The 19108-nt window shown below is 45.8% G+C and overlaps 1 protein-coding gene and 1 long non-coding RNA gene across 12 annotated transcripts in view; one reads left to right on the forward strand and one right to left on the reverse strand.

Annotated features, from left to right (window-relative positions):
• Positions 1 to 16043, reverse strand: part of kn (EBF transcription factor knot) — a 172773-nt gene extending 156730 nt beyond the window's left edge. Inside the window, exons 1-5 of one of the 2 annotated variants that reach the window (XM_084591566.1) lie at positions 15830 to 16043; positions 6238 to 6294; positions 5391 to 5544; positions 2388 to 2451; positions 333 to 388 (exon numbers count right to left, since the gene is read on the reverse strand). In XM_084591566.1, the coding sequence (XP_084447692.1) occupies positions 333 to 388; positions 2388 to 2451; positions 5391 to 5544; positions 6238 to 6294; positions 15830 to 15948 (450 nt within the window). In that variant the 5' untranslated portion in view covers positions 15949 to 16043. The remainder of the gene's footprint in view (positions 1 to 332; positions 389 to 2387; positions 2452 to 5390; positions 5545 to 6237; positions 6295 to 15829) is intronic. The other variant, XM_084591565.1, reaches the window with a different exon arrangement.
• Positions 1 to 19108, forward strand: part of LOC146206762 (uncharacterized) — a 78898-nt gene that overhangs the window by 38623 nt on the left and 21167 nt on the right. For 3 of the 10 annotated variants that reach the window (XR_014704508.1, XR_014704507.1, XR_014704509.1), the window contains exon 3: positions 14715 to 14844. The exons of 1 other annotated variant lie outside the window; for it this stretch is intronic. This is a non-coding gene — a long non-coding RNA (uncharacterized LOC146206762). Of the gene's footprint in view, positions 1 to 490; positions 1424 to 14714; positions 14845 to 19108 lie in introns of those variants that run through there. 6 more of the 10 variants (XR_014704514.1, XR_014704513.1, XR_014704511.1 and 3 more) reach the window with 5 other exon arrangements.

Here is a 19108-nt window from a genome sequence, read left to right on the forward strand (position 1 = left end):
GCGCCAAAATAGCAGCGTGTAACGGAACCCGGCGTAAGCTCAGCCTGTAACACTCTGCAATGTATACGCGTCACGAAACCTGCTTGTTATGAAAGGTTCAACAATGGAGGAAATGCACGACGGAGTTGGTATTCTAAAGTGCCCGGCTCCCTCACCGGAAGAGCTGTATAAAGATGTGCACTTGTCCGAAAGCGAGATAGCGAGTGTCTGCGCAAGGCGACGGGGTGACTCGCTCGTTAGCCGGGAACGGCAGCGTTCAGCTGCCGCAACCTGGACACAGCAAAGAGGCGTCGCCCCGCAGAAAACGAGCCGCGATGATCGCAGCAACTCACTTGCTTGGTGACAGAATCGATGAGCCGGACGTAGAGGTCTTGCTCCTGCCGGACACCTGCGCCACCAACGCGCGCTGTTAGGAGGAGGCAATTTCGATTCGTGTCTTGAGAGAGACGATGGCTCTCTAAAATTTTTATTTATTTTTGTTTCGTTTCAGGGATAAACGGGTGGGCGGATGGTCGGACCAAATAGCCGGACAGAGCCATCTTGCATAAAGATTCAGCTTTTGTGTTTTCGGCTTTCACGGAGACTGAAGAAATGCAACGTTGATTGCAGCAATAAGGCGGCCCATCATCAGTAAGCCTCTTTGCCACAAACCGAACACCACTCGAGAGCGAAGTGAGGCGAATGTACATGGCGCGCATATGCACGCCCTGCGTCTGGAGGCAGCATGCAGGAATCGTAGGAGATAGTGGCGCGCTTGATGCTCCTACATTTCTTTTTCGTTTTTTTTTCTTTCATTCGATAAGAAGGCTATTAATTTACTTGCGTGTAAAAATTTGTTACACAGCTTCAACGTTGCAGATACTTGAGCAATAAATTGAAGAAAAAAATGGGAGCTTCGCATTTAAAGGCTTGACGCGGTCGCCTAAATGGCTCCCGTTCTCCATGTGGATCCTTGTCGTACATCGCTACTTGCGTGATCCCCTAATATGTGCCTTTATTACCTAGCACATTATGTGAAAGAACACAGTATATGTAAGGCCTCCTGTCAGGGTATACATCTGTCAAATCCCCTCAGTCAGTATCTACCACAGGCATTTACGACCGCTCTTTACCCTGTCGCAATATCCACCAACAAAGAGTGAATCTTCGCCGCATTGCGCAGTTTTCCTCGGAATGTCTCAAAACAAGGAGAACTCAAGTCTTTCTCATAGGCTTGTTGTTATGTTTTTGTTTCGCTTGTTTTAAATGTGAATATACTAATGGCTGATAAACAAATGTGTCGCTTTCCATTGCCGTGAACCGAAATCATCGCAACTGCTTACGATTGCTTTAAGCCATGGGAACTATATATCAAAACAATGTTGATTAGTGAGCCGCCGCAAATTCACAAGCTATGACGAACTAAGTTTTAAACAAAAACTAATAAATTATGATGGCTGAGGAGATGGCGAATGTTGATCGTTATGCAATGCCTAATATTTAATTTTTAATTGTACAGCAGACCTAGAACATCTTATATGACAATGTCCATCGTTTTCACGAGGAAGAAACAAAATTACGCATATTCCACACGACGACATGCTCACATTAGCAGGTCAGGTTATATCAAGCGCCGAAATACAACACTCCATTGCTACATACGGCAGTGAGAGCGGCCTGCTTCGAGTAGTGTGAGAGAGGTCGACTTAGAGCGCGAAGATCGGCCGCATGGCAAGCAACAAGCAACAGCTTGAAGAACCGTTAAGACGAAGTTACACTCCCATCCCTCCTAACTCCCCAAGAACCCAAACAGCGGCCGAGAGCCATCCCTTCCTTTCAATAAAGGCTTCATTCATTCATTCAAAATGAGCTCAACATATGAATAGTGGCTAACTTTTTTTATTTTATATTTTATCATAATTAGGTAATATCAAATGTCTTGATTTTGCGTGTGGGAGTGGATCCTTTTTTTACTTGGTTTACAAAAGAGAATTTAGGAATAAAATGCGCGGCGATATTGGGCGCATATAAGTATCAACTTCAGAGCCGTATCGTCGGAGGTCAATCGATTATACTATATGGCGAAGTATAACTTGTTTACAATGTGCAGGCTGTTGTAGTGGTAGCAAAATTTATGAGAAGCGGGAAATTTTCAGACATACAAGGCTTATTGGAAGGTCTTCATGTTGGGCGCAGCGGGATAATTTCTCCGCGGGGGTGGCTCATGTCGTGCGCTGATTGGATCAGCAAAGGCGCGCCCGGGGGCGCCTCTTTGTTTTACGACGGCCGGCGCAAAGCCAATCGGGCCCCATCTGGAGGCGCCGTGTCGGAGCGCCCATTCCGGTAATCCCACAGGCCGGCTCGTAAACGGGCCTGGTGCGCGGAATTAGGTGCCGCCGTCGACTCACCGTTGGCATAGAGCAGCTGCAGCCGGTAGTGGATGCCGTTGTTGGTCTTCTGGCCGTCGGACTCCTGCGAGGGAACAACGCGTAAGCGGCCGCCTCGAGGACACATGACGCATGCGGATAACTGCGATGAAGACTGCAGCAATAAAGACAACCGAAATTGCGCTGCAGAGGAAGGCTGCCCAAACGACTCCCGATGATTGCTCTTTGAGTCTCCGTTAAGCAAACGCCAAGGCGTCCAGCAGCCCACTTTGACCGCAATTAGGAGTCCGCTGCGCTTTCATTGACCGGGAGCAACTTTCTCCCGGGTTTGATTGCGCATACACGATGAATGCTTTTATCCTCTTGCTTGCCGAGACACGCTTGCAATGAATCTTTCAGGACATTTCTTAGAATACTATGGCCCCCTCCACTATCACCTGGGGCATCAAAATGCGGTCGCCGCGAGACCCCGGGCCACACAGCCCAAGACCAATTAAACATTTCTGGTGTGACCAAAGCTTTTAATTCGTATTTGCGAAACACCGCATAATGTCCTCAATGGTTTTTGAGCATTATAACATGCATACTGTAATTGGGGTAGAATCTTGTTTCTTTGGTCTGCTGGGATCATAAAATATCACTCGCCTCAGCACTCTATCGACGCAAAAACACGCGTTCGCATAAATTTAAAATGTTGTTTCCGCCTCATACATGCTCCTGGACGACATCTTGTACAAAACATCTGCCGTGTCGCCACTTGGGCATCAATTACTTGGACGCGAATACACACCCCTAACTTCTAAAAACAAAGATATGTGTTTGTTCATAAGAAAAAACACTTTCGGTTAACAACACTTGGGATCCGCTGTCGGCCTCCCTCGGCTTCTTCTCGAAAATCCTGCCACGAATGTTATTTATTCGAACAAGCCATTCTTCAGGTTCCAAAAGCATTTTTGAACTATGTATTCAAGAATGTTCAAGGAAAACATTCATCGCTCGACTACTGAACCCGCAAGTACCGCTTTTTGACGTATACACCGTGTGCAGTGTAAGTGCACGCTCATTGCTTGCGCGCTCTGCAATTTGTTTAAAAATTTTCTTGCTTACATCTATTCGGGACTCTAATTCTGCAGCATAAAATAAAAATTAAAAACTTAATAAACGTATTTAATTAATTTGCAAACTAATTGAAGCATTCTGCCCAATACGGGCTAAATTAATCCCTTTTATACTTTGCAGCTTGTAAAAAAAGAAACACCCAAACTAATTGGAGCATTCTGCCCAATACGGGCTAAATTAATCCCTTTTACTTTGCAGCTTGCAAAAAAAGAAACACCCATAAACAATCGCAACATTCCGCCTTTCAGTATAATGAGGTATACTGCAAGCCGCAGCAGTCACCAGTGGTCGTTCGATCGCGCGTTGCACCTTGGCTCGCGCCAGAAAAATAATAATTATATATACTTTTGGATGATATCAAAATTAACGCTGGTACCTTGAGCGAAGCATCCTCGGGTCACGAAGAGAGCTTTTAACGCAATAGCTTTGCAGAAAGTATACGGTGTAGACGGGGCTGTGAGCGAAACATCACGATCGTGCAATGTACTTTGCATCCCCGGGCAATCAGACCGGGTGTTTGACACAACGAGACCAGATGAAAAGGGAAAAAAACAAGGGCCCTGAAAAACACAACGGAGAAAACGCTGTCGTTTCCGTGTAAGTTCCCCCTTATGCCCAGATACAAGTTTTGATGACATCGAGTTAGCAGGAGCTGCCAAAGGGACTCGAACCCGGGTTCCTTGGATAACATATATGCACGCGAATCCTATAAGCCACGTTCATACGGCTTGAATAAAACGGGGGCTCCATGGGTAATCTTGAACGTGGTAGCTTTATGCCACAGAGTAAATGTATTAGAGCACGATCCTCAAGGAACTGTCATGCCCTTAGTACATTGTCCCTCATATTTCCTGTTTTATTTCAATTCCACGGAGCGCGCTGTCATGTTTTAAACTTCGCGGGCTTTCATTCTTGCCGAACAAAGTCTTCTAAAATACCTGGGTCGGGTCGTTTTCGTGACTACCTCCTGATCCACACTTGAGCGTTTAGAGCGATATTTAAAAATTAAGTACCCAATTCCAACTAATTATTCACGTGGAACAAAAATGTCTTTTAATGACTCCTAAACACACCCAAATGATTTCAGTAGCAAAGAACGGTAAAGTTCTTTACATCACGGTCCACCTTAGCTGGAACACTCGCTCAGCCTCAAATACCGGTTCAAATCGACAGCTGCATTTCATCGAATGAGAGCGCTGTATTCAACAGATTCACTTTTACAACAAGCAAAACAACCAACAGATTCACGCGAGAACAATGAAGAGCTTTCAATTCGAGTCATAACTTGCACTTTGTCGAAAACATGCTAAAACTTGCGGTCGCGGTGCAAACGTATGCCTCATTTTTATGTTGTAGACCTCCTCTTTACGGTTCGAATGTGGCGCGTATGCATGGTGCCCGACATAAGCATTGTTCTCTTCATCGGTTTATATTTTATAGCCGATACACAATTGTGATGGAATAAAATTTTTCCCTTCGGTCATTGTAGCATGAAATTTTTCATTGAGCCTCGTTTCATAAAGTGCCCTATCATCGTAGTCGTTCTTCGGCTGCTGCATCATGTTTACGACCGATGTATGGACCACTGCACAACCTTTGAAAGTTAGATAATGGGCGTTATTGGCGTTAACCCACAACACGCGCCTTTGCGAGCTTTGTATATTGAGTTCGCTAGCGATTAGCAACTTCACAGCGCTATCCCCTGCCGCACCACTGGCGCGTTCCATCAGTACGCATGCGCAGATGAGGGGCTGCCACGTGCGACGGCGCTGGTATAGCGCTATGCTAAGTGTCTAATACGGGGCCACATAGGACACGCACTCATCTTTTTTTTTTCTTTTTTTTTTTAAAGCCATGAGCCCCGTTAAAGTAAGCCAGTTGTGAAGGCATTTGGAGGATGCGTACCTGGCCTTTCTCGACGAATCCGACGAAGGCGGTTCGCTCCACCTCCACGGGCTGGCCGGCCTTATCGTACAGGGCGATGACGAAGTGGAAGAAGTTGCTCTTGCGCAGATTGGAGGGCGGCTGTTTCTCGAAGTGGGCTCGGCCCAGTCCCACACTGCGCACACAATCAACAAAGGCACCACTTGAAAGCAACGTTTAAATCGAGTGTCAAAACACTCTGCTCAGTTTTGCCTCTAAATTAATTTGGCGGGCGGACGAGATGCTAGCGCACTTCTTTAAGGCCAGCCCTCATTGAAGGGTAACGCCAAGCGACCGCTATACTGCTGCGCATCATGGTTGGCTGCAGAGCCGCATCGAGGGCTGTTCGTCACTAGAGGCTTTGCATGCAGCTATCAACGCGATGGCGCGCGTTGGCCAAGCTGTGGTGAGCGCAGCTATATAGGTGAGCGACGGGCTTTAATTGTGCGAAATAAGCGTTATTTGAAACATGTCCTTAAATTCAACATCGGGTTCATTTGAGCAATGGCAGAGAGCAGCACTTTGCAGGTGTCACAGACCTTTGAAATTATCCAGTTTTCACTTTGAATGGGCACAGAAGAAACGGGAGAAAATTGCACGAAAATTGCCTGCGTCCCTGATTTTCGCAGGCCCCTCTTATTTGGATATCATGTGTACTTTGAGCCATGCAAAAAATACTCCAATGTAACCAGACTGCGCGGAAACGAGCTTCGCAATCTAATCAACGTTTGATCAGATAGAAATATTCTTCACGACGCACCTATCCTCAAGAGTGTACACTCACAATGGAAGGTGCTGAAGCAGTGTTTAGCTCCGAGAAATGGCTCACCTGAAAAGCATCCTTTGACTAGGCACCAGGTATTCAGAGCAAACGGCCTCCATATTTCTGAAAAGGAAGAAACAGAAAAAACTCGAATTCCCTTTCAGTCGACTGTCAATGTTAGAAAGCAGGAAGCAGAATTCCTGCGTTCTAATGTTTTATCTCCCCGGGAAGGCTCAGCACAAACCTATGACTTGCTTTTCCATGCCAATGAATCCTTCATTAAAATTATTCGTCAATATATTCTTGCCAGACGGCGTAATCGTCCTTTTATGAGGAATGTGCTTCGCTAAAAGCCTTGCTGCGAAAAAGAATTATACCGTAACCAGCTTCGGCATTACTCCTCTGCATTCATGTTCCGCCCTTGCTTTGGGTGCTCACACGCTTTCACAGATCGTCCATGTGTGCAGGACCTGCTGAGCTTCGCTGGAGAGAAATGTCTATTCCTCTATTTTTATCCCTAAGAGAGTTATAGCTACTATAAGGCATGCAGATACTTGCGCGCTAATGAAAAGCTAAAAAGGAAAGATATACAACAGCACGTGTAATATATGAGCACAAGTTTGCAATTTTCGTCGCTTTTTGCCGCTGTTATCTACACGAATCCCGTTTCATTTATTAAAACCACTTGGCAACAGTCCTGTTGCCCATAGAAAAATTAAAAATTTCATGCGCTGGCCAAGAAGCGCTTGTCGCGATTTAAAACGAAAGTCTTGGAATTATGATTTCAAGGCTTTCATGAAATTATGATTTCAAAAATAACATCACTGCATTGCGGGCTTTTACGAGAGACGAACAATCCTGATCGGCTTCTCCCCGCATAACAAGCGGCAGCGTGCACCAAGGGCGAACAGCGCAGATAAGTTATGCAGGAGAGAAGGGTGCCGTCAGAAAGCAAAGCGTTAATCCACTTAATCGACGCGGTTGATGCACGACGACCGCCGAGCTTTGCCAAATTATACTGGCAAATTAGTGTGACGCTGGCAATGAAGAGGCCGTATCTTTCCGTGCACATCCGCATGAAATGGGTTTTCTTCAAGAAAGTGCCGGCAACTACGGCACGCTCTTTGGCACACAGAGGAGCGACATATATTTTGCACCCGGTTGCAAGATGTTACAGTTGCGCACAATATGCTTCGCTGCTTCACAGCCGCACAACAACCAGCTTTAAAAGAAGCTGGTCGTTTCTGTGTTTTTTTTCTTCTCAAATTACAGCGGCTTAAACCACTGTCACATCTACCAGCAACCCTTAATTCGAAAACAAATATTTCGCATCATACTGAACGTATATTTTATCCGAAAAGTAACTTTGAGAGCACCCCGAAACGCCCCACCGCAATGGCGTGCTTGGAGCATCCCGAAAAAAAAAAAAGAAAAAAAAAAACAGAAAATCGGACTTTAATTGTAACTTGAACGCCGCATGCTCGGTTGTTCTTCATGATAGTATAAGCCAACATTCTATTGCAACTTAGCTGCGCAGATGAGACCACGAAGCGCTGTCGCTCATTCATTCTGCATTCATGGTTAGCTGACTGGCAAACCCACTCGGTTGCGGCGAACGTCGGCGGGTTCGCCAACGTCCTTTTTCTAATTCTTGAATTTTGTTTCTAGCGTTTAACGTGACAAGTATTAGCGATGACCAATTCGATGGTTGGTATTTTCCGCTACAAATCTGCTTTGTTTTGTACTCCAGTATCAAGCGAAAATACACGCGCCCGCAGCGGCTATGTACTGTATACATTTTATACGAAACCAACGTTGCACACAAGCCAAAGGGCACGAACGGGCGCAGAAGTCGCACCAACGCACGGAGTCATATAACTTGGCCAACAGGATTCAACAGCGAACTTTGAGCCGTCAGTGCGTGAGGTTCTGCGGCACAACACCACAGCCTGCAATGTATTATACAAAGCCCCTATTTAACCACACTTGACACTTCCTGTTCTTGGAAATTCAGTAACAGTGCGCGCGGCTCAGTTCGCCATGTGAATGCGAGTAAAACCAGGCATCTCTGTGGGCACTTTTTTCTTTCTTAGTTTCCTGTCCTCCCTTCATGGGCGAATTCAGTATCAGACGCTGCGTGATTCACTCACTGCACGGAACGCGCTGATTGGTCGCAGATATATATGCGTGGCACTTTGTGTGAGCAGTGGCCTGCCGGAGGCAGCATTCTCTCTTTCTGAAGTTTTTAAATGCACAGTAAATGAAATATATATATATATATATATATATATATATATATATATATATATATATATATATATATATATATATATATATATATATATAAATGTAGTAAGCAGATAAGACAATTCAGGTAACTATCGGAGTTTGTTAATCTCCGCTTAGGTGCAAATCACGGTGTCACTCGCTGCCGCCGCGTATAATACGCTCGGAGCATTTTTTTTTTTTTTTTTCTTTTTTGACGCGACATATACGCGCCATCACGCGAAAAGGTAGGTTCCGTCAGACCAAAACGTCGCAGCTTATCGGAAAATGATGTTTTGTTGTCAACTATTTGACTCATAAAGTAAACAGCAAGTGCGAATGAAGGCGCAAGACGGCACCCATCGCGGTAAAAATTAGTGGGGTGGTCGCCTCCTGTAAAACTCGCGCATGCGTCACCATGATCGCGGTGCTAAGAAATGTGTCTGATGAATGGGAGCGCATCAAGCGAGCACCCAGGTATGCATTATGGGGCGGTTCATGCTCGTAGTTAAGAGCAAAAAAGAACAAACAAGGATGACAGAGCTTTCTTGTCTGCCGTGTCAGCATTTTGTCCTTGCTGAATGCACCAAGGCATTCGTTAAAATCGGAGAGACAATCTACGGTGCACTTGAGCACTGCACGATTAGCAGTGAAATTGTACAAGATGTAGCGCATGTTTTCAAAATTTTTTTCTCTCCCTTTATAACAAACAAATCTACTGAATGGGGAAAGAAAAGCAGAGGAGGTCGGTCAGACGGCGCCCTCCTCCGTCGCACTCTCCCCCCTCTCAGTAGCTCCCCCTTCGAAGGGGTCCAGAGCGTAACGGCTGGCCTTTTTTACTCTTAATAGGAAAATATTCATCTGCAATTAACAATTAAAAAAGAATGCATCAACTTTTCCATCAGTTGCTATATGCACTACATTCTCCGCTTCGCCATTTCATTATCTACGGATTCAAGCTCCTTGCGTTCGCTGAACGACTTCCATAAGCGTCAATTATCCAAGTTTCTTCTCAACCAAAATATTATAGCCTTAGTGCAATGTATTCGCTCGTCACCTGCAACGACCAGTTTTTTTCTTCTTTTGCTTATGCACTACAGTGCATCTCATAAGCGATGCTTTCGCCCGTGTCTCATTTGTCTTTCTCGAACTCGGTTCCTGCAGAACAACAGACAAAGGAACGTTCTATTTATTTCAAGGTGGATCTTCGGTAGCAGTGCGGAAAAAAGACCTCTGCTACATCGTCGCGGAAAACCATTTCATGATCCTAACTTGATACTCTGCGCATTTGTCTATCGCTATAGAGTGAATGTGACGCCGGATAGCCTTTACGAATGCCTGCAATGATGTTTTCTGAGGTCAATGTTGTTGTGAGTCTATTAGCCATCTATTGCTAATGTACGGACGATAAAACTGCAGGTGCAAAATTACAAAGCTAATCAGCAGGAATATCCCCTGTTATGGCTAGCTTTGCCATGACATTTGAACAGGCCCACAGTCGGACAGTCTAGCTTGCTGCGATATGCAAATATTGAAGAATGAAATTTCTGTACTGATGTTAGCAATTTATGCAGCTATGAAAATTATTCGTGTTGTTGATACGGCCTGCACTGCAGGGTTCACGGTGAAAGAAACGCAAAACACACGCCGTAAGAAAGCATAAGAATGAGCGCGGCGGACGGTTCGGGGCCATGTGCATTTTCTTTGAAACATGCAGGCGTCGGTATGTTAAACACGCCGCTTTGCGTTGCAGGGCAGGTCATATACTTCTTACTCGAACTGCATAAAGACAATGCTTTCCGCTTTCTTTTGCGATCAGAAATAATATCAACTCAATGAGATAGCTATATGCGTTTGCGGACTATTGAAGCCGTTTATTTGAAGACTGCAGCGCACTGGCTGAATAGTCCAAGTGACGCGCCTATAGCAAACAAAAACAGACTTTTGTACCGCTGTTCCCTCTGTTTGTTCAGGACCCAAAGGGAGACGCCGGAGAAAAGCCTTCAAAGTCATTTGTTCCTTGCGGCGTCAACTGCACACTATCTGGCACCCGTTAGTGGCGAGGAAAGGTCCTACTCGCGCACTCCGGCCTCAAATAAGGAAAAGTAACTGCAAAAATCAGGCACTCAAAACACTCCGAGACCTAATTACATTGAAACGAAGAACGAACCTGCCCATCGTGTCTGTCATAAAATCACCCATTAGAATAAGTTTTTCCGAAAGGGAGTGTCACCTTTCGTATTCCATCCGGAGAGAGGACACTGCTCGTTATCGCCGCAGTTGTGTCACCCAGGGCGCTCTCATCGACCACTCTGAAAACGCACCGCGGCTGGACTTCCGCCACGTTTAAAGTTTACATAAAAGAATAAATAAACGGAGGCATGTGGCTGCTGCGCTTGACGGAAACAATGGTCGCCTGTCTTACAGAAGACTCGTTGGCGTTGGTGCAAACTGGTTTTCAGCCGCTGATTAGCTTATGACATTTCACGACACAGTGCCATGCCCCCGCATTGAGTGGTGAGAAAAACAACGGCAGTCATTATTTATGAAACGTATTTCGCGTCTCACGTGGCTCGTTTTGAAAATTCGCTGCGTAAGTGCAGATCTGCGACCGGGCCCCTCATGCACGAGCCCTATAGAATTGCCCGCACCACGGAAGTAACGCGAGAGGGAATCATGCATACCAATGAGCCCTGTTAATTCTCGTCGGAGGACCCGCGATAATCGAGACATTTTGTTTGCTTACGTTCTGTACCTTCGTAAGTCATGGGCCATATTGTGTCCAATGTTTGTGAGTCTGCACCTCTGCGCTGCATTGCTTCGCATAATCGCAATTGCAGGGCCACCGTTTTGCTTACTGTGGGCATAAAAAGGAAGTCCTGGATTAGGGAGGCATAGAAAATAACTACAAATATCTTGACCTGAACGAACTGTCCCGCTCCGATAAGCCAAAGTGACTGGTCAAGAAGCGCGATCTAAGCTGAATTAGAGGAAACCTGAAACGTGTCTGTTTCTTGTCGCCGGCACCGAAAAGAGCGCCTCCTGCACACGTGCGGACGCACTGTATGCTGAGCGGTGGTATAGGAAAGCTATGCGCCGATAATGCATTGAAGGGTGCTGCTCTCGTAGCACACGGAACTTACTGCGTAGTCACCACTCGAAAAATAAATATTTCAACGAATAAACACTACGTAAGATTGCAAGAGAGATGAATTTTATCTGATATGATTTATGTCTTCTTTTTCATTTACGTCTAACGTTCAGCTCACATCTGACGGCGCTTCTGCTTTCGGGAAAATTTCATTCTTCTTCTACAGAAATTCCTCAGCAGGATATAAATGGCGCGATGATAATTATTTTGCATCGGTGAGAGCAGGGTACAGAAAGAATCCATTAATGTGCAAGAACGTTTGGGGGCGCCTAAGAAATAGCTGTTTTGTTGTCCGTATACTTATGCGGCACAACAATCTTGGATTCCGCTAATGAGTCTCAAAAAAACAACAACAAAAATACTAAACATATAGGATTGCCTAACACGGTTACTTTCCTGCGCGCTGAATTCGCGGATAAGCACTCAGTTGGAAATTGTTTTTTTTTTTTTTTTTTTCGGATCATTTCTCGTGTGGAGCACCATACTGGCCGGTACGCTCGATAATAACTCCCTTAAACGTCTTATTTGTTGACATACGCATGGACAGAGTTGCTAAACTTGGTTGCACGAAAAGTCGATTCTTTGTGACCCACTTTTGAACCGAAATCGTTAGCGTGTTTGAACCTCCCGCGCTTTCTGTCTCCACGACAACCAATAACACACTAAGCCTAGCAGCTGCTGAATTGAATGCTGAACTCGTGTAGAAAAGGCAAAGTGCTTCGTGCGCCCTGAATGCGCAACGTGCTGACGTCATCCGGAAAATGCCTTGTTGGAATTTACTCTGCAGCGTGTCCCTTGCACGCAGTCCGGTGACAAGGTCTTCTGTGTTGTCCACCGATCGCACAAATATGGCAGACACAAAACTTCACGGCTGGCGTTTGACGCCACCATGGCGAAAACCGTCTTCCTTTTGTGGCGAAACTAAGGCATGTTTCCAGGAAAGAAAAGATTGCACGCTAAAGATCTTTTCGCAATTGCCATGCGTTTTTATCCCGCGCTCGAAGCAGTCGATTTCAAACTGGTCTGCGATGGTGTATTCTGAAGAAGTCGAAATGCTCGGTGAAAAGCGTAATACATTGTTCAAAGAACATAAGACTAAGCAAATGACAGCCCTTAAAGAGCACTGACCAATACGTGCCAGCCACAAGTTTGTTGTGGTAGTGAAAAGGTCTCACTTTATAACATATCGAGTGCTCCAATATCCATGCAACGATTTATAATTTTAGTTTGAAAAGTCGCATTAAATTACCTCAAGCGAACCTTCGCGGTGAAAAGTTGTCATTCGTGACCACACCTCGGGAAAATACCACTGATTATCATTAGTATGCAGGGTTATTTTCTTTCAGGTGTGCTCATCACGTTATATTCAACGCGCTGTCGTGTCAGCCGGTCAATAAGAAACAACGCTTCTTTCGCTTTGACTAAGATGGGGTTTTAGCGTTTGTCACTAGATGGCGCCACAGCGTTTTCGTTTTCTTGTATGAAGCAGTGATGAAGGCCTATTCAGAACTGCTGCGGACGAGACGTATACTTTCCTGGGCGAACAGATGGATGCTATTAAAACGGCCTGATTACCTTCTGACGGGTACATTTATATTAGCTTTCAGTACATCACTTTTGCCGACGCCCAATCATCATCGTGGTCATGGTTTCCGGCGTCGGCCTACATAAAAACGGGTGCATTGACTGATCGAAAAATTGGAATTTTTCTAGGACAGTTTCTAATAGAACCATTATAAAATCGAGCACTTCAGATAGGAAGTTTTCCGCCGAAAAAAGAATCTATCGTCCCTTCCAGAAAACGGGAGAAAATTATGCACCATCCTCTTGAGCGGCGTGTAACCGAAACCGTCTACAGAAACGCTTCTGAACCCAGTAGAAATTAATCATGATTTTCCAAACAGAACCCAACACAAGCTGTCCCAAATTACCTTCAATTGTGGCTTAGTACATAACTTGAGGCAAAAAAAGAAAGAAGGGCGAGCAGTATGCAACGCTGCTTTCTGCTGAAATTCCTGCTGGGCCAGCTATAAGTCCATATAGCAATTCGCGGCTGTCGTCGAATATAATCCAGCTAGATACTGAATTGACGCATACATATCAGAGAGACTGACTCTAAAGGTTGCGTTTGGGTATACAATGTGCCGTCCGTGTCTCCGTGTTCAGTTGTTTCCGACCGGGAAAGAGAGGTAATGTGCGTAATTCCAGGGCCACTACATTGTAAGCAGCTGGCTATGTAGCCTGATTGCGCCTTATTACAGATGAGTCTTCTGTAGTTTGGTCTGTAATAATATGGTTGAAGTGTAGGTTTTCACTAACTTTATTCTTGCAGTTATTTAATATAACAAACCGAATTGAAAAAAAAAAAAAAAAAAAAGAATACGGTATTGCTCGTAACTTGAAACAGCAACAAGCATGGCTGCGCTCTTTTTTTCTGCAATAGATTGCCTGCCTCAAGACCAATACTGTTGTCCGTACATTGAACTATGTGCCATCAAGTATAGGGAAAAAAAAAAAATGTCAAGCTCTGCGATTTTCTGAACTGCTCAAAGCTAAACGTTATTATTTTTCTGTTTCATGACAAATGTAGCATATTGTCAATTGTCACCACCAATACTGACATTCACCGCCTAAGACTGTCACTCACTCCCTATGAGTAGCTGAAACCCATCAGGTGGACCCTTCACCCTATTTTCTACCAGCATTATTGGCAAATAGTAATTTTCGGATTAAAAGTATATCTATATGAAGCCTTACTAACCGACTGATATCAGTCTGAACCGCGGCCGCACGAATTTCAGGTGAAATAACGAACGGCGGAGACCATGCGGCTCATGACTGCCAAAGTTGAGCGCCTGGCCACGGGAGGCTTGTGTGCATTCATTATCGGAAGCTAGTGCTCCTCTCTCTCCTCCATAAACGTGACGAAGGTCAGCAGGCGCAAGGCCCGCAATCATTTGGCCCCGTGCATGGCGGAGGCGAGCAAACAGACCCACACTGCATACTTTTTGTTCGCTGAACAATTCCATTGAAGTTTGCTTGTAACGCACATTTTGTTTGCCAAATCTTCGAACTCAGCCAGGACCCCATGCTTAACACACCTGTTTCTCGACTTTTCCCTCTTCAGATTTGAAACGATGCAATGTCTACCAAAAGCGAGCAGGGAACAGCGCAGCTCAAGTACAGCTGCTCAGTGTATTTGCCATTTTACCCCAACGCACGAGACGGGAGAATCGTTATGGAAGAAAAGCTCTACGGTAATTATTTTTGTGGCGCCCGGGTTTGCACACATTAACGTCTTCAGGACAAAAAAAAAATAAATAAATAAAAGGACGGGGGGGACTCAAAACGCACTTTCGTTGAGGGGAGCCAAGCGGTTTGTGGAATAGCTTTCCGCATGTAACAAGTATTAACGACGAAATCGATACCTGCGCCGCTGAACTCTAAGAAAAAAAAAATTCATAAAGCAAACTCATTGGTAATGCGACGTGCCCGAGAGGGAAAAAATATAAAAACCGAATGAGATATAAGCACGGTATGTGTTCTTCTTAATAAAATGCTGGAGCTGTTTCTAAATGCAAGCATTGAAAATCGTAGTCTAGAATAAATAACGAACACTAAATTACGTGCCCACTAGTTCATGGCAAAAAGCTTGCATCGTTTGAGCGCACTTTAAAAAAAAAAAAAATCTATTCCTGGCAGCGCTTATGCGGACGGGTGAGCGGGGGGGGGGGGATAAATAAAATAAAAAAAAAAGATCCCAACGGTGCAGAAAATGCGCGGGCTCAAAGAGCTTAGTGGCAGACGGCTCATTTCGAAAGGAGGAAATGTCCCGCTGCAATTCTGTTTTCTCTGGGTGAGAAACAGCACCGAGAAATTCTGGCTACTTTCTCTAACCACGTGGTTTTCCTTGAAGAGCCGCTCTTCTTGGGTTGGCAAAAAGGCGATCTTTTTTTTCTTCAATACTCACTAAAGAGTCTCACTAAGAAGACCTGCACGTCTTGCTCGCATTGCTGCTCAAGCTAGCGTCTCATGGCCAATAATGTTTTTGTTTTTTTTTTTTCATTAGTGAAGGTTAGGACGAGTAAAACTTGACCCACTGCTGGGTAATACTGCTCTGGGACATGATATAACCTGTTGACCTTCGCGGCATCATTCCAATGACATGGCAACTTGAAGGAGTGGTTTCTCCGCAGAACAAAATGCGTTCTCTGCAAAAGGCACAACCACGTGGAGGCTCACCTGGTCTGGTCGAGCATGGTCGGCTGCATCCAGCCGGCGGCGCGAAGGGGCGCCAGCGGCTCTTCCTTGAGGCCGGCCATAGGGCCCCTCAGGCCCGCGGCGTCCTGCAGGCCGAACATAAACGTGCTTCAGCTGCTGCGCGCCGCCATGGCCCGGAGGGAGCGCGCCGCCTGACAGCACGCCGGGCCGATTTGACGCCGCCAAACCTCCGGGGGTCCGCTTTTGTGAGCACACTGCGCGCCCGTAACAGGCGCCTCCCATAGGACTGCCCCCTCAAGAGACCTCTTCCTGAAGGGGGGGGCATCACCAACAGGTGACGGCCGCGCCCCGCCCCGCTCTCCGCCCGCCCCGCTAGGCGTGGCGCGCGGGACCCAATGGCGGACAGCTGGCGCCACGTGCGCGCCACGTGCGCCGTGGGCCCGCGGCCCGAGCGCCCAGCGGCCACACTCCACCACGCCGAACCGCCGCCGCCTGCTGGCACCCTCAGGTAGGCCCCTAGCGCCGCAGCCGCCTGTCAGATGGCGCCACCGGCAAGTGGAACGATCGGCAGATCCTTCCACTTCGCGCCGGATGGGTCGGAGCGCGAAAGCCGCAGCAGAGCTGCTGTGCAGAGAGCAACGTGTAGCGCGTGGCTGGCGGCGCAACCAAAAGGTCAACTCGTTTACCTGGAGGCCAGTGATGGACCGCGCTTACGCCGAGAACTGCGCGGAATCTGTGTGGTGGCGCTTTTCAGCTTCGTAAAAAATTAGCTGACGCTCACTTGGCCATTCATTGGCTTTTTTTTTTTTTTTTTGCCACAGCCGACGCCTATGTTGGTGGTCTAATCTGCGTTGTTCTTCATATGCGTCCAACGAATCAGTTATCGATTCCATTATCTAATGTTTGTGAGTGGATCTTTTTTAAAACGTTATTCAGCATAATACTTTACAATGCTTACTCATTCGATTGTGCGTCGTTCTCGCACAACTCTGGAACCACTGAGGTGAGGCCAAAACGTTTGGGTTGGAACTTTTATACTAATCTAAACTGCTCAAAATGTATCTGAATATGGTACGACATTTGTCTTGGATCATACAGAACTATTCGACATTTATCCAACATTTCTTTTTGTAGTGGTTCAGGATTCAAGAATATCGGAACTTTTCGGGAGGTTTTATAGCACGAGGAATAAATAGTAAGACTTAAATTTGTATTCATTAATATTGTGGCAAACACCCCTGCCTGCACATGTTGCAGCACTGGTCAAAAACCTGAAATGTTTGTGTACTTATCAGCGTCCAATCGCAGCAGAGGCACAGGGTGCTGCATGGTTGCAGCACGCTCTTGGTCGCATTGTACAACGTCCCAGCTAAATGCAACCAAACTTTTAAAAGATGCGATACACCAGCGGAACAAACTTCGAGCATTCGAGAGTCGGCCTGTCTTGTCAATTATATTTTTTCTTCGGTCAAAGTTCATTATATACATAGACGAATTATCAACTTTTTCATTAATGACTACAGAAACAAAGTGCCAATTAAAAAAATTTTAATCCTCTTGAAAAACAGCTAGTCAGGATGTTCCCAGCTTTACTTTCTGCCTTCGAAACAAATGATCACGTGACCAGCGGCTCGCGCCAAGTGAGCAAACAAAGCCCCATCGGGGAAAGCGGCACAGGATAGAACAGGTTTTCTTTTCCTGAGACGTGTCTCGGGACGCTGATGTGGCAAGGTTATCAAATGTGAGGTGTTTTTATTGTTGAAGTCCGTACTTCACGTAAAAGTACACGCTGGGTGCAAACCCTTCAGTCAGCACGTTTTCGGGATGATCTACAGCGCCTGCATTAAGACTTTGTTTTTGAAGCCAATAATTAAACCGACTAATTTATCAATTTTGATCAGCCGCAAAAATACTCCAGGGCCAGACGACTCTCAATTGCTGTCCATATACTCCGTATTTTTTAAAAGTTTCATTTAGCCGATGCAGCCGGTCGGGAGCTGATAAAATTTATTTTCCCGGTGTTCCACGGGTCACGATGATATAAAGAGTGCAGACGCGGTGGCATGGAATGATCATGTAGCATGTAACCGCAGGTCAGTTGAATTGTCCCAGTTTATGCGACTGACAAAAAGATAGAGAACTGAAAACATTATGCATGGCTCAGTGTCCACTTGTGATGCGTGGGACATGACTCTCGCAAGAGGCAATGAGGGATGATTTGTTTCGTTCTCGGCGAAGTTGGGACATGCCCTTAAAAAAACGAGAGAAAATATTTACGTTTTTTTAAGGCAGGTTCACTGTATCAACACTTTCCCATGAGCGCTAAAGCTACAGCTATAAAATGTGAATCGCTTTGTTACTGTATCGCAAAGCAAAAGTGTTGTTGACGCTGCCTCGACAGAGCTGCAGTATATCAGTGTATATATATATAGCAGAAGTTCGCACAGTGAAAAAGGATGAAGGCAGCGACGACATCGGATGCTGTCAGAAATTCTGCTCATAATCACAGACTCGGAACCCGAGAAGCATTTCGATTTTATTTGCCGTCCTCGCGTGCGATTTCTACGCCAGTTCTTGCGTATCTAAATCTATTTGCTTGTGAATAAGGGTTGGTTTGTGAGGTGCTGTTTTAGACGCCCTTGGAACAACCGGTGTTTTGGAGGCTCTTCGCACGCCTTGGTTATACAATATTCCATCTTTTCTCTTGCAGGAAGAGAAATGTCCTTCGACATTCGCGTCGTTCAGTTGATATACTCCAGTTCAGAAAGGGAAGGATGATCTGGGCCAATCAGGGCCCTGGGTTAATGCGCACGTAACCCCTCCCCATATCCCCTATATATACTGATGATCAATCCACCCTCATACTACACTACTGGAATATAAGCTTTTTCATATTGGGTGCGCCGAATAAAAAAAAAGCGATGAAATTGTGATGAATGGGCAATAATGTATTAGCATATCAGTCTTGCAGAACCCAATTGCAAAAGCTTACGCCCAAAAGGGAATTATTTCCCTCTCCGAAAGCGGGAGAAATGGAGCGATGGAACTATTTGAGGTGCAAGGGGAAAACATTCGTCCTCCTTTGTCTCTCTCAGATTATTTAGCTCCCCTTTCTCTCCTGACGCCACTGAACAGAGGCAGACCACGAGGAACTGCTCCATTCAGTTTGCAAGCAAGCGTAGATCGCCTCGTATGAAAGCCCCTCCCCCCTCTTTTTATGATTGTTTGTTGTTTGCTTGTGGGGTTTACGTCCCAAAGCGACTCAGGCTATGAGAGACGCCGTAGTGGAGGACTCCGGAA

This window comes from Amblyomma maculatum, chromosome 1 (genome assembly GCF_055883805.1).
Source record: "Amblyomma maculatum isolate TAMU_Amacu chromosome 1, ASM5588380v1, whole genome shotgun sequence".
NCBI lineage: Eukaryota > Metazoa > Arthropoda > Arachnida > Ixodida > Ixodidae > Amblyomma > Amblyomma maculatum.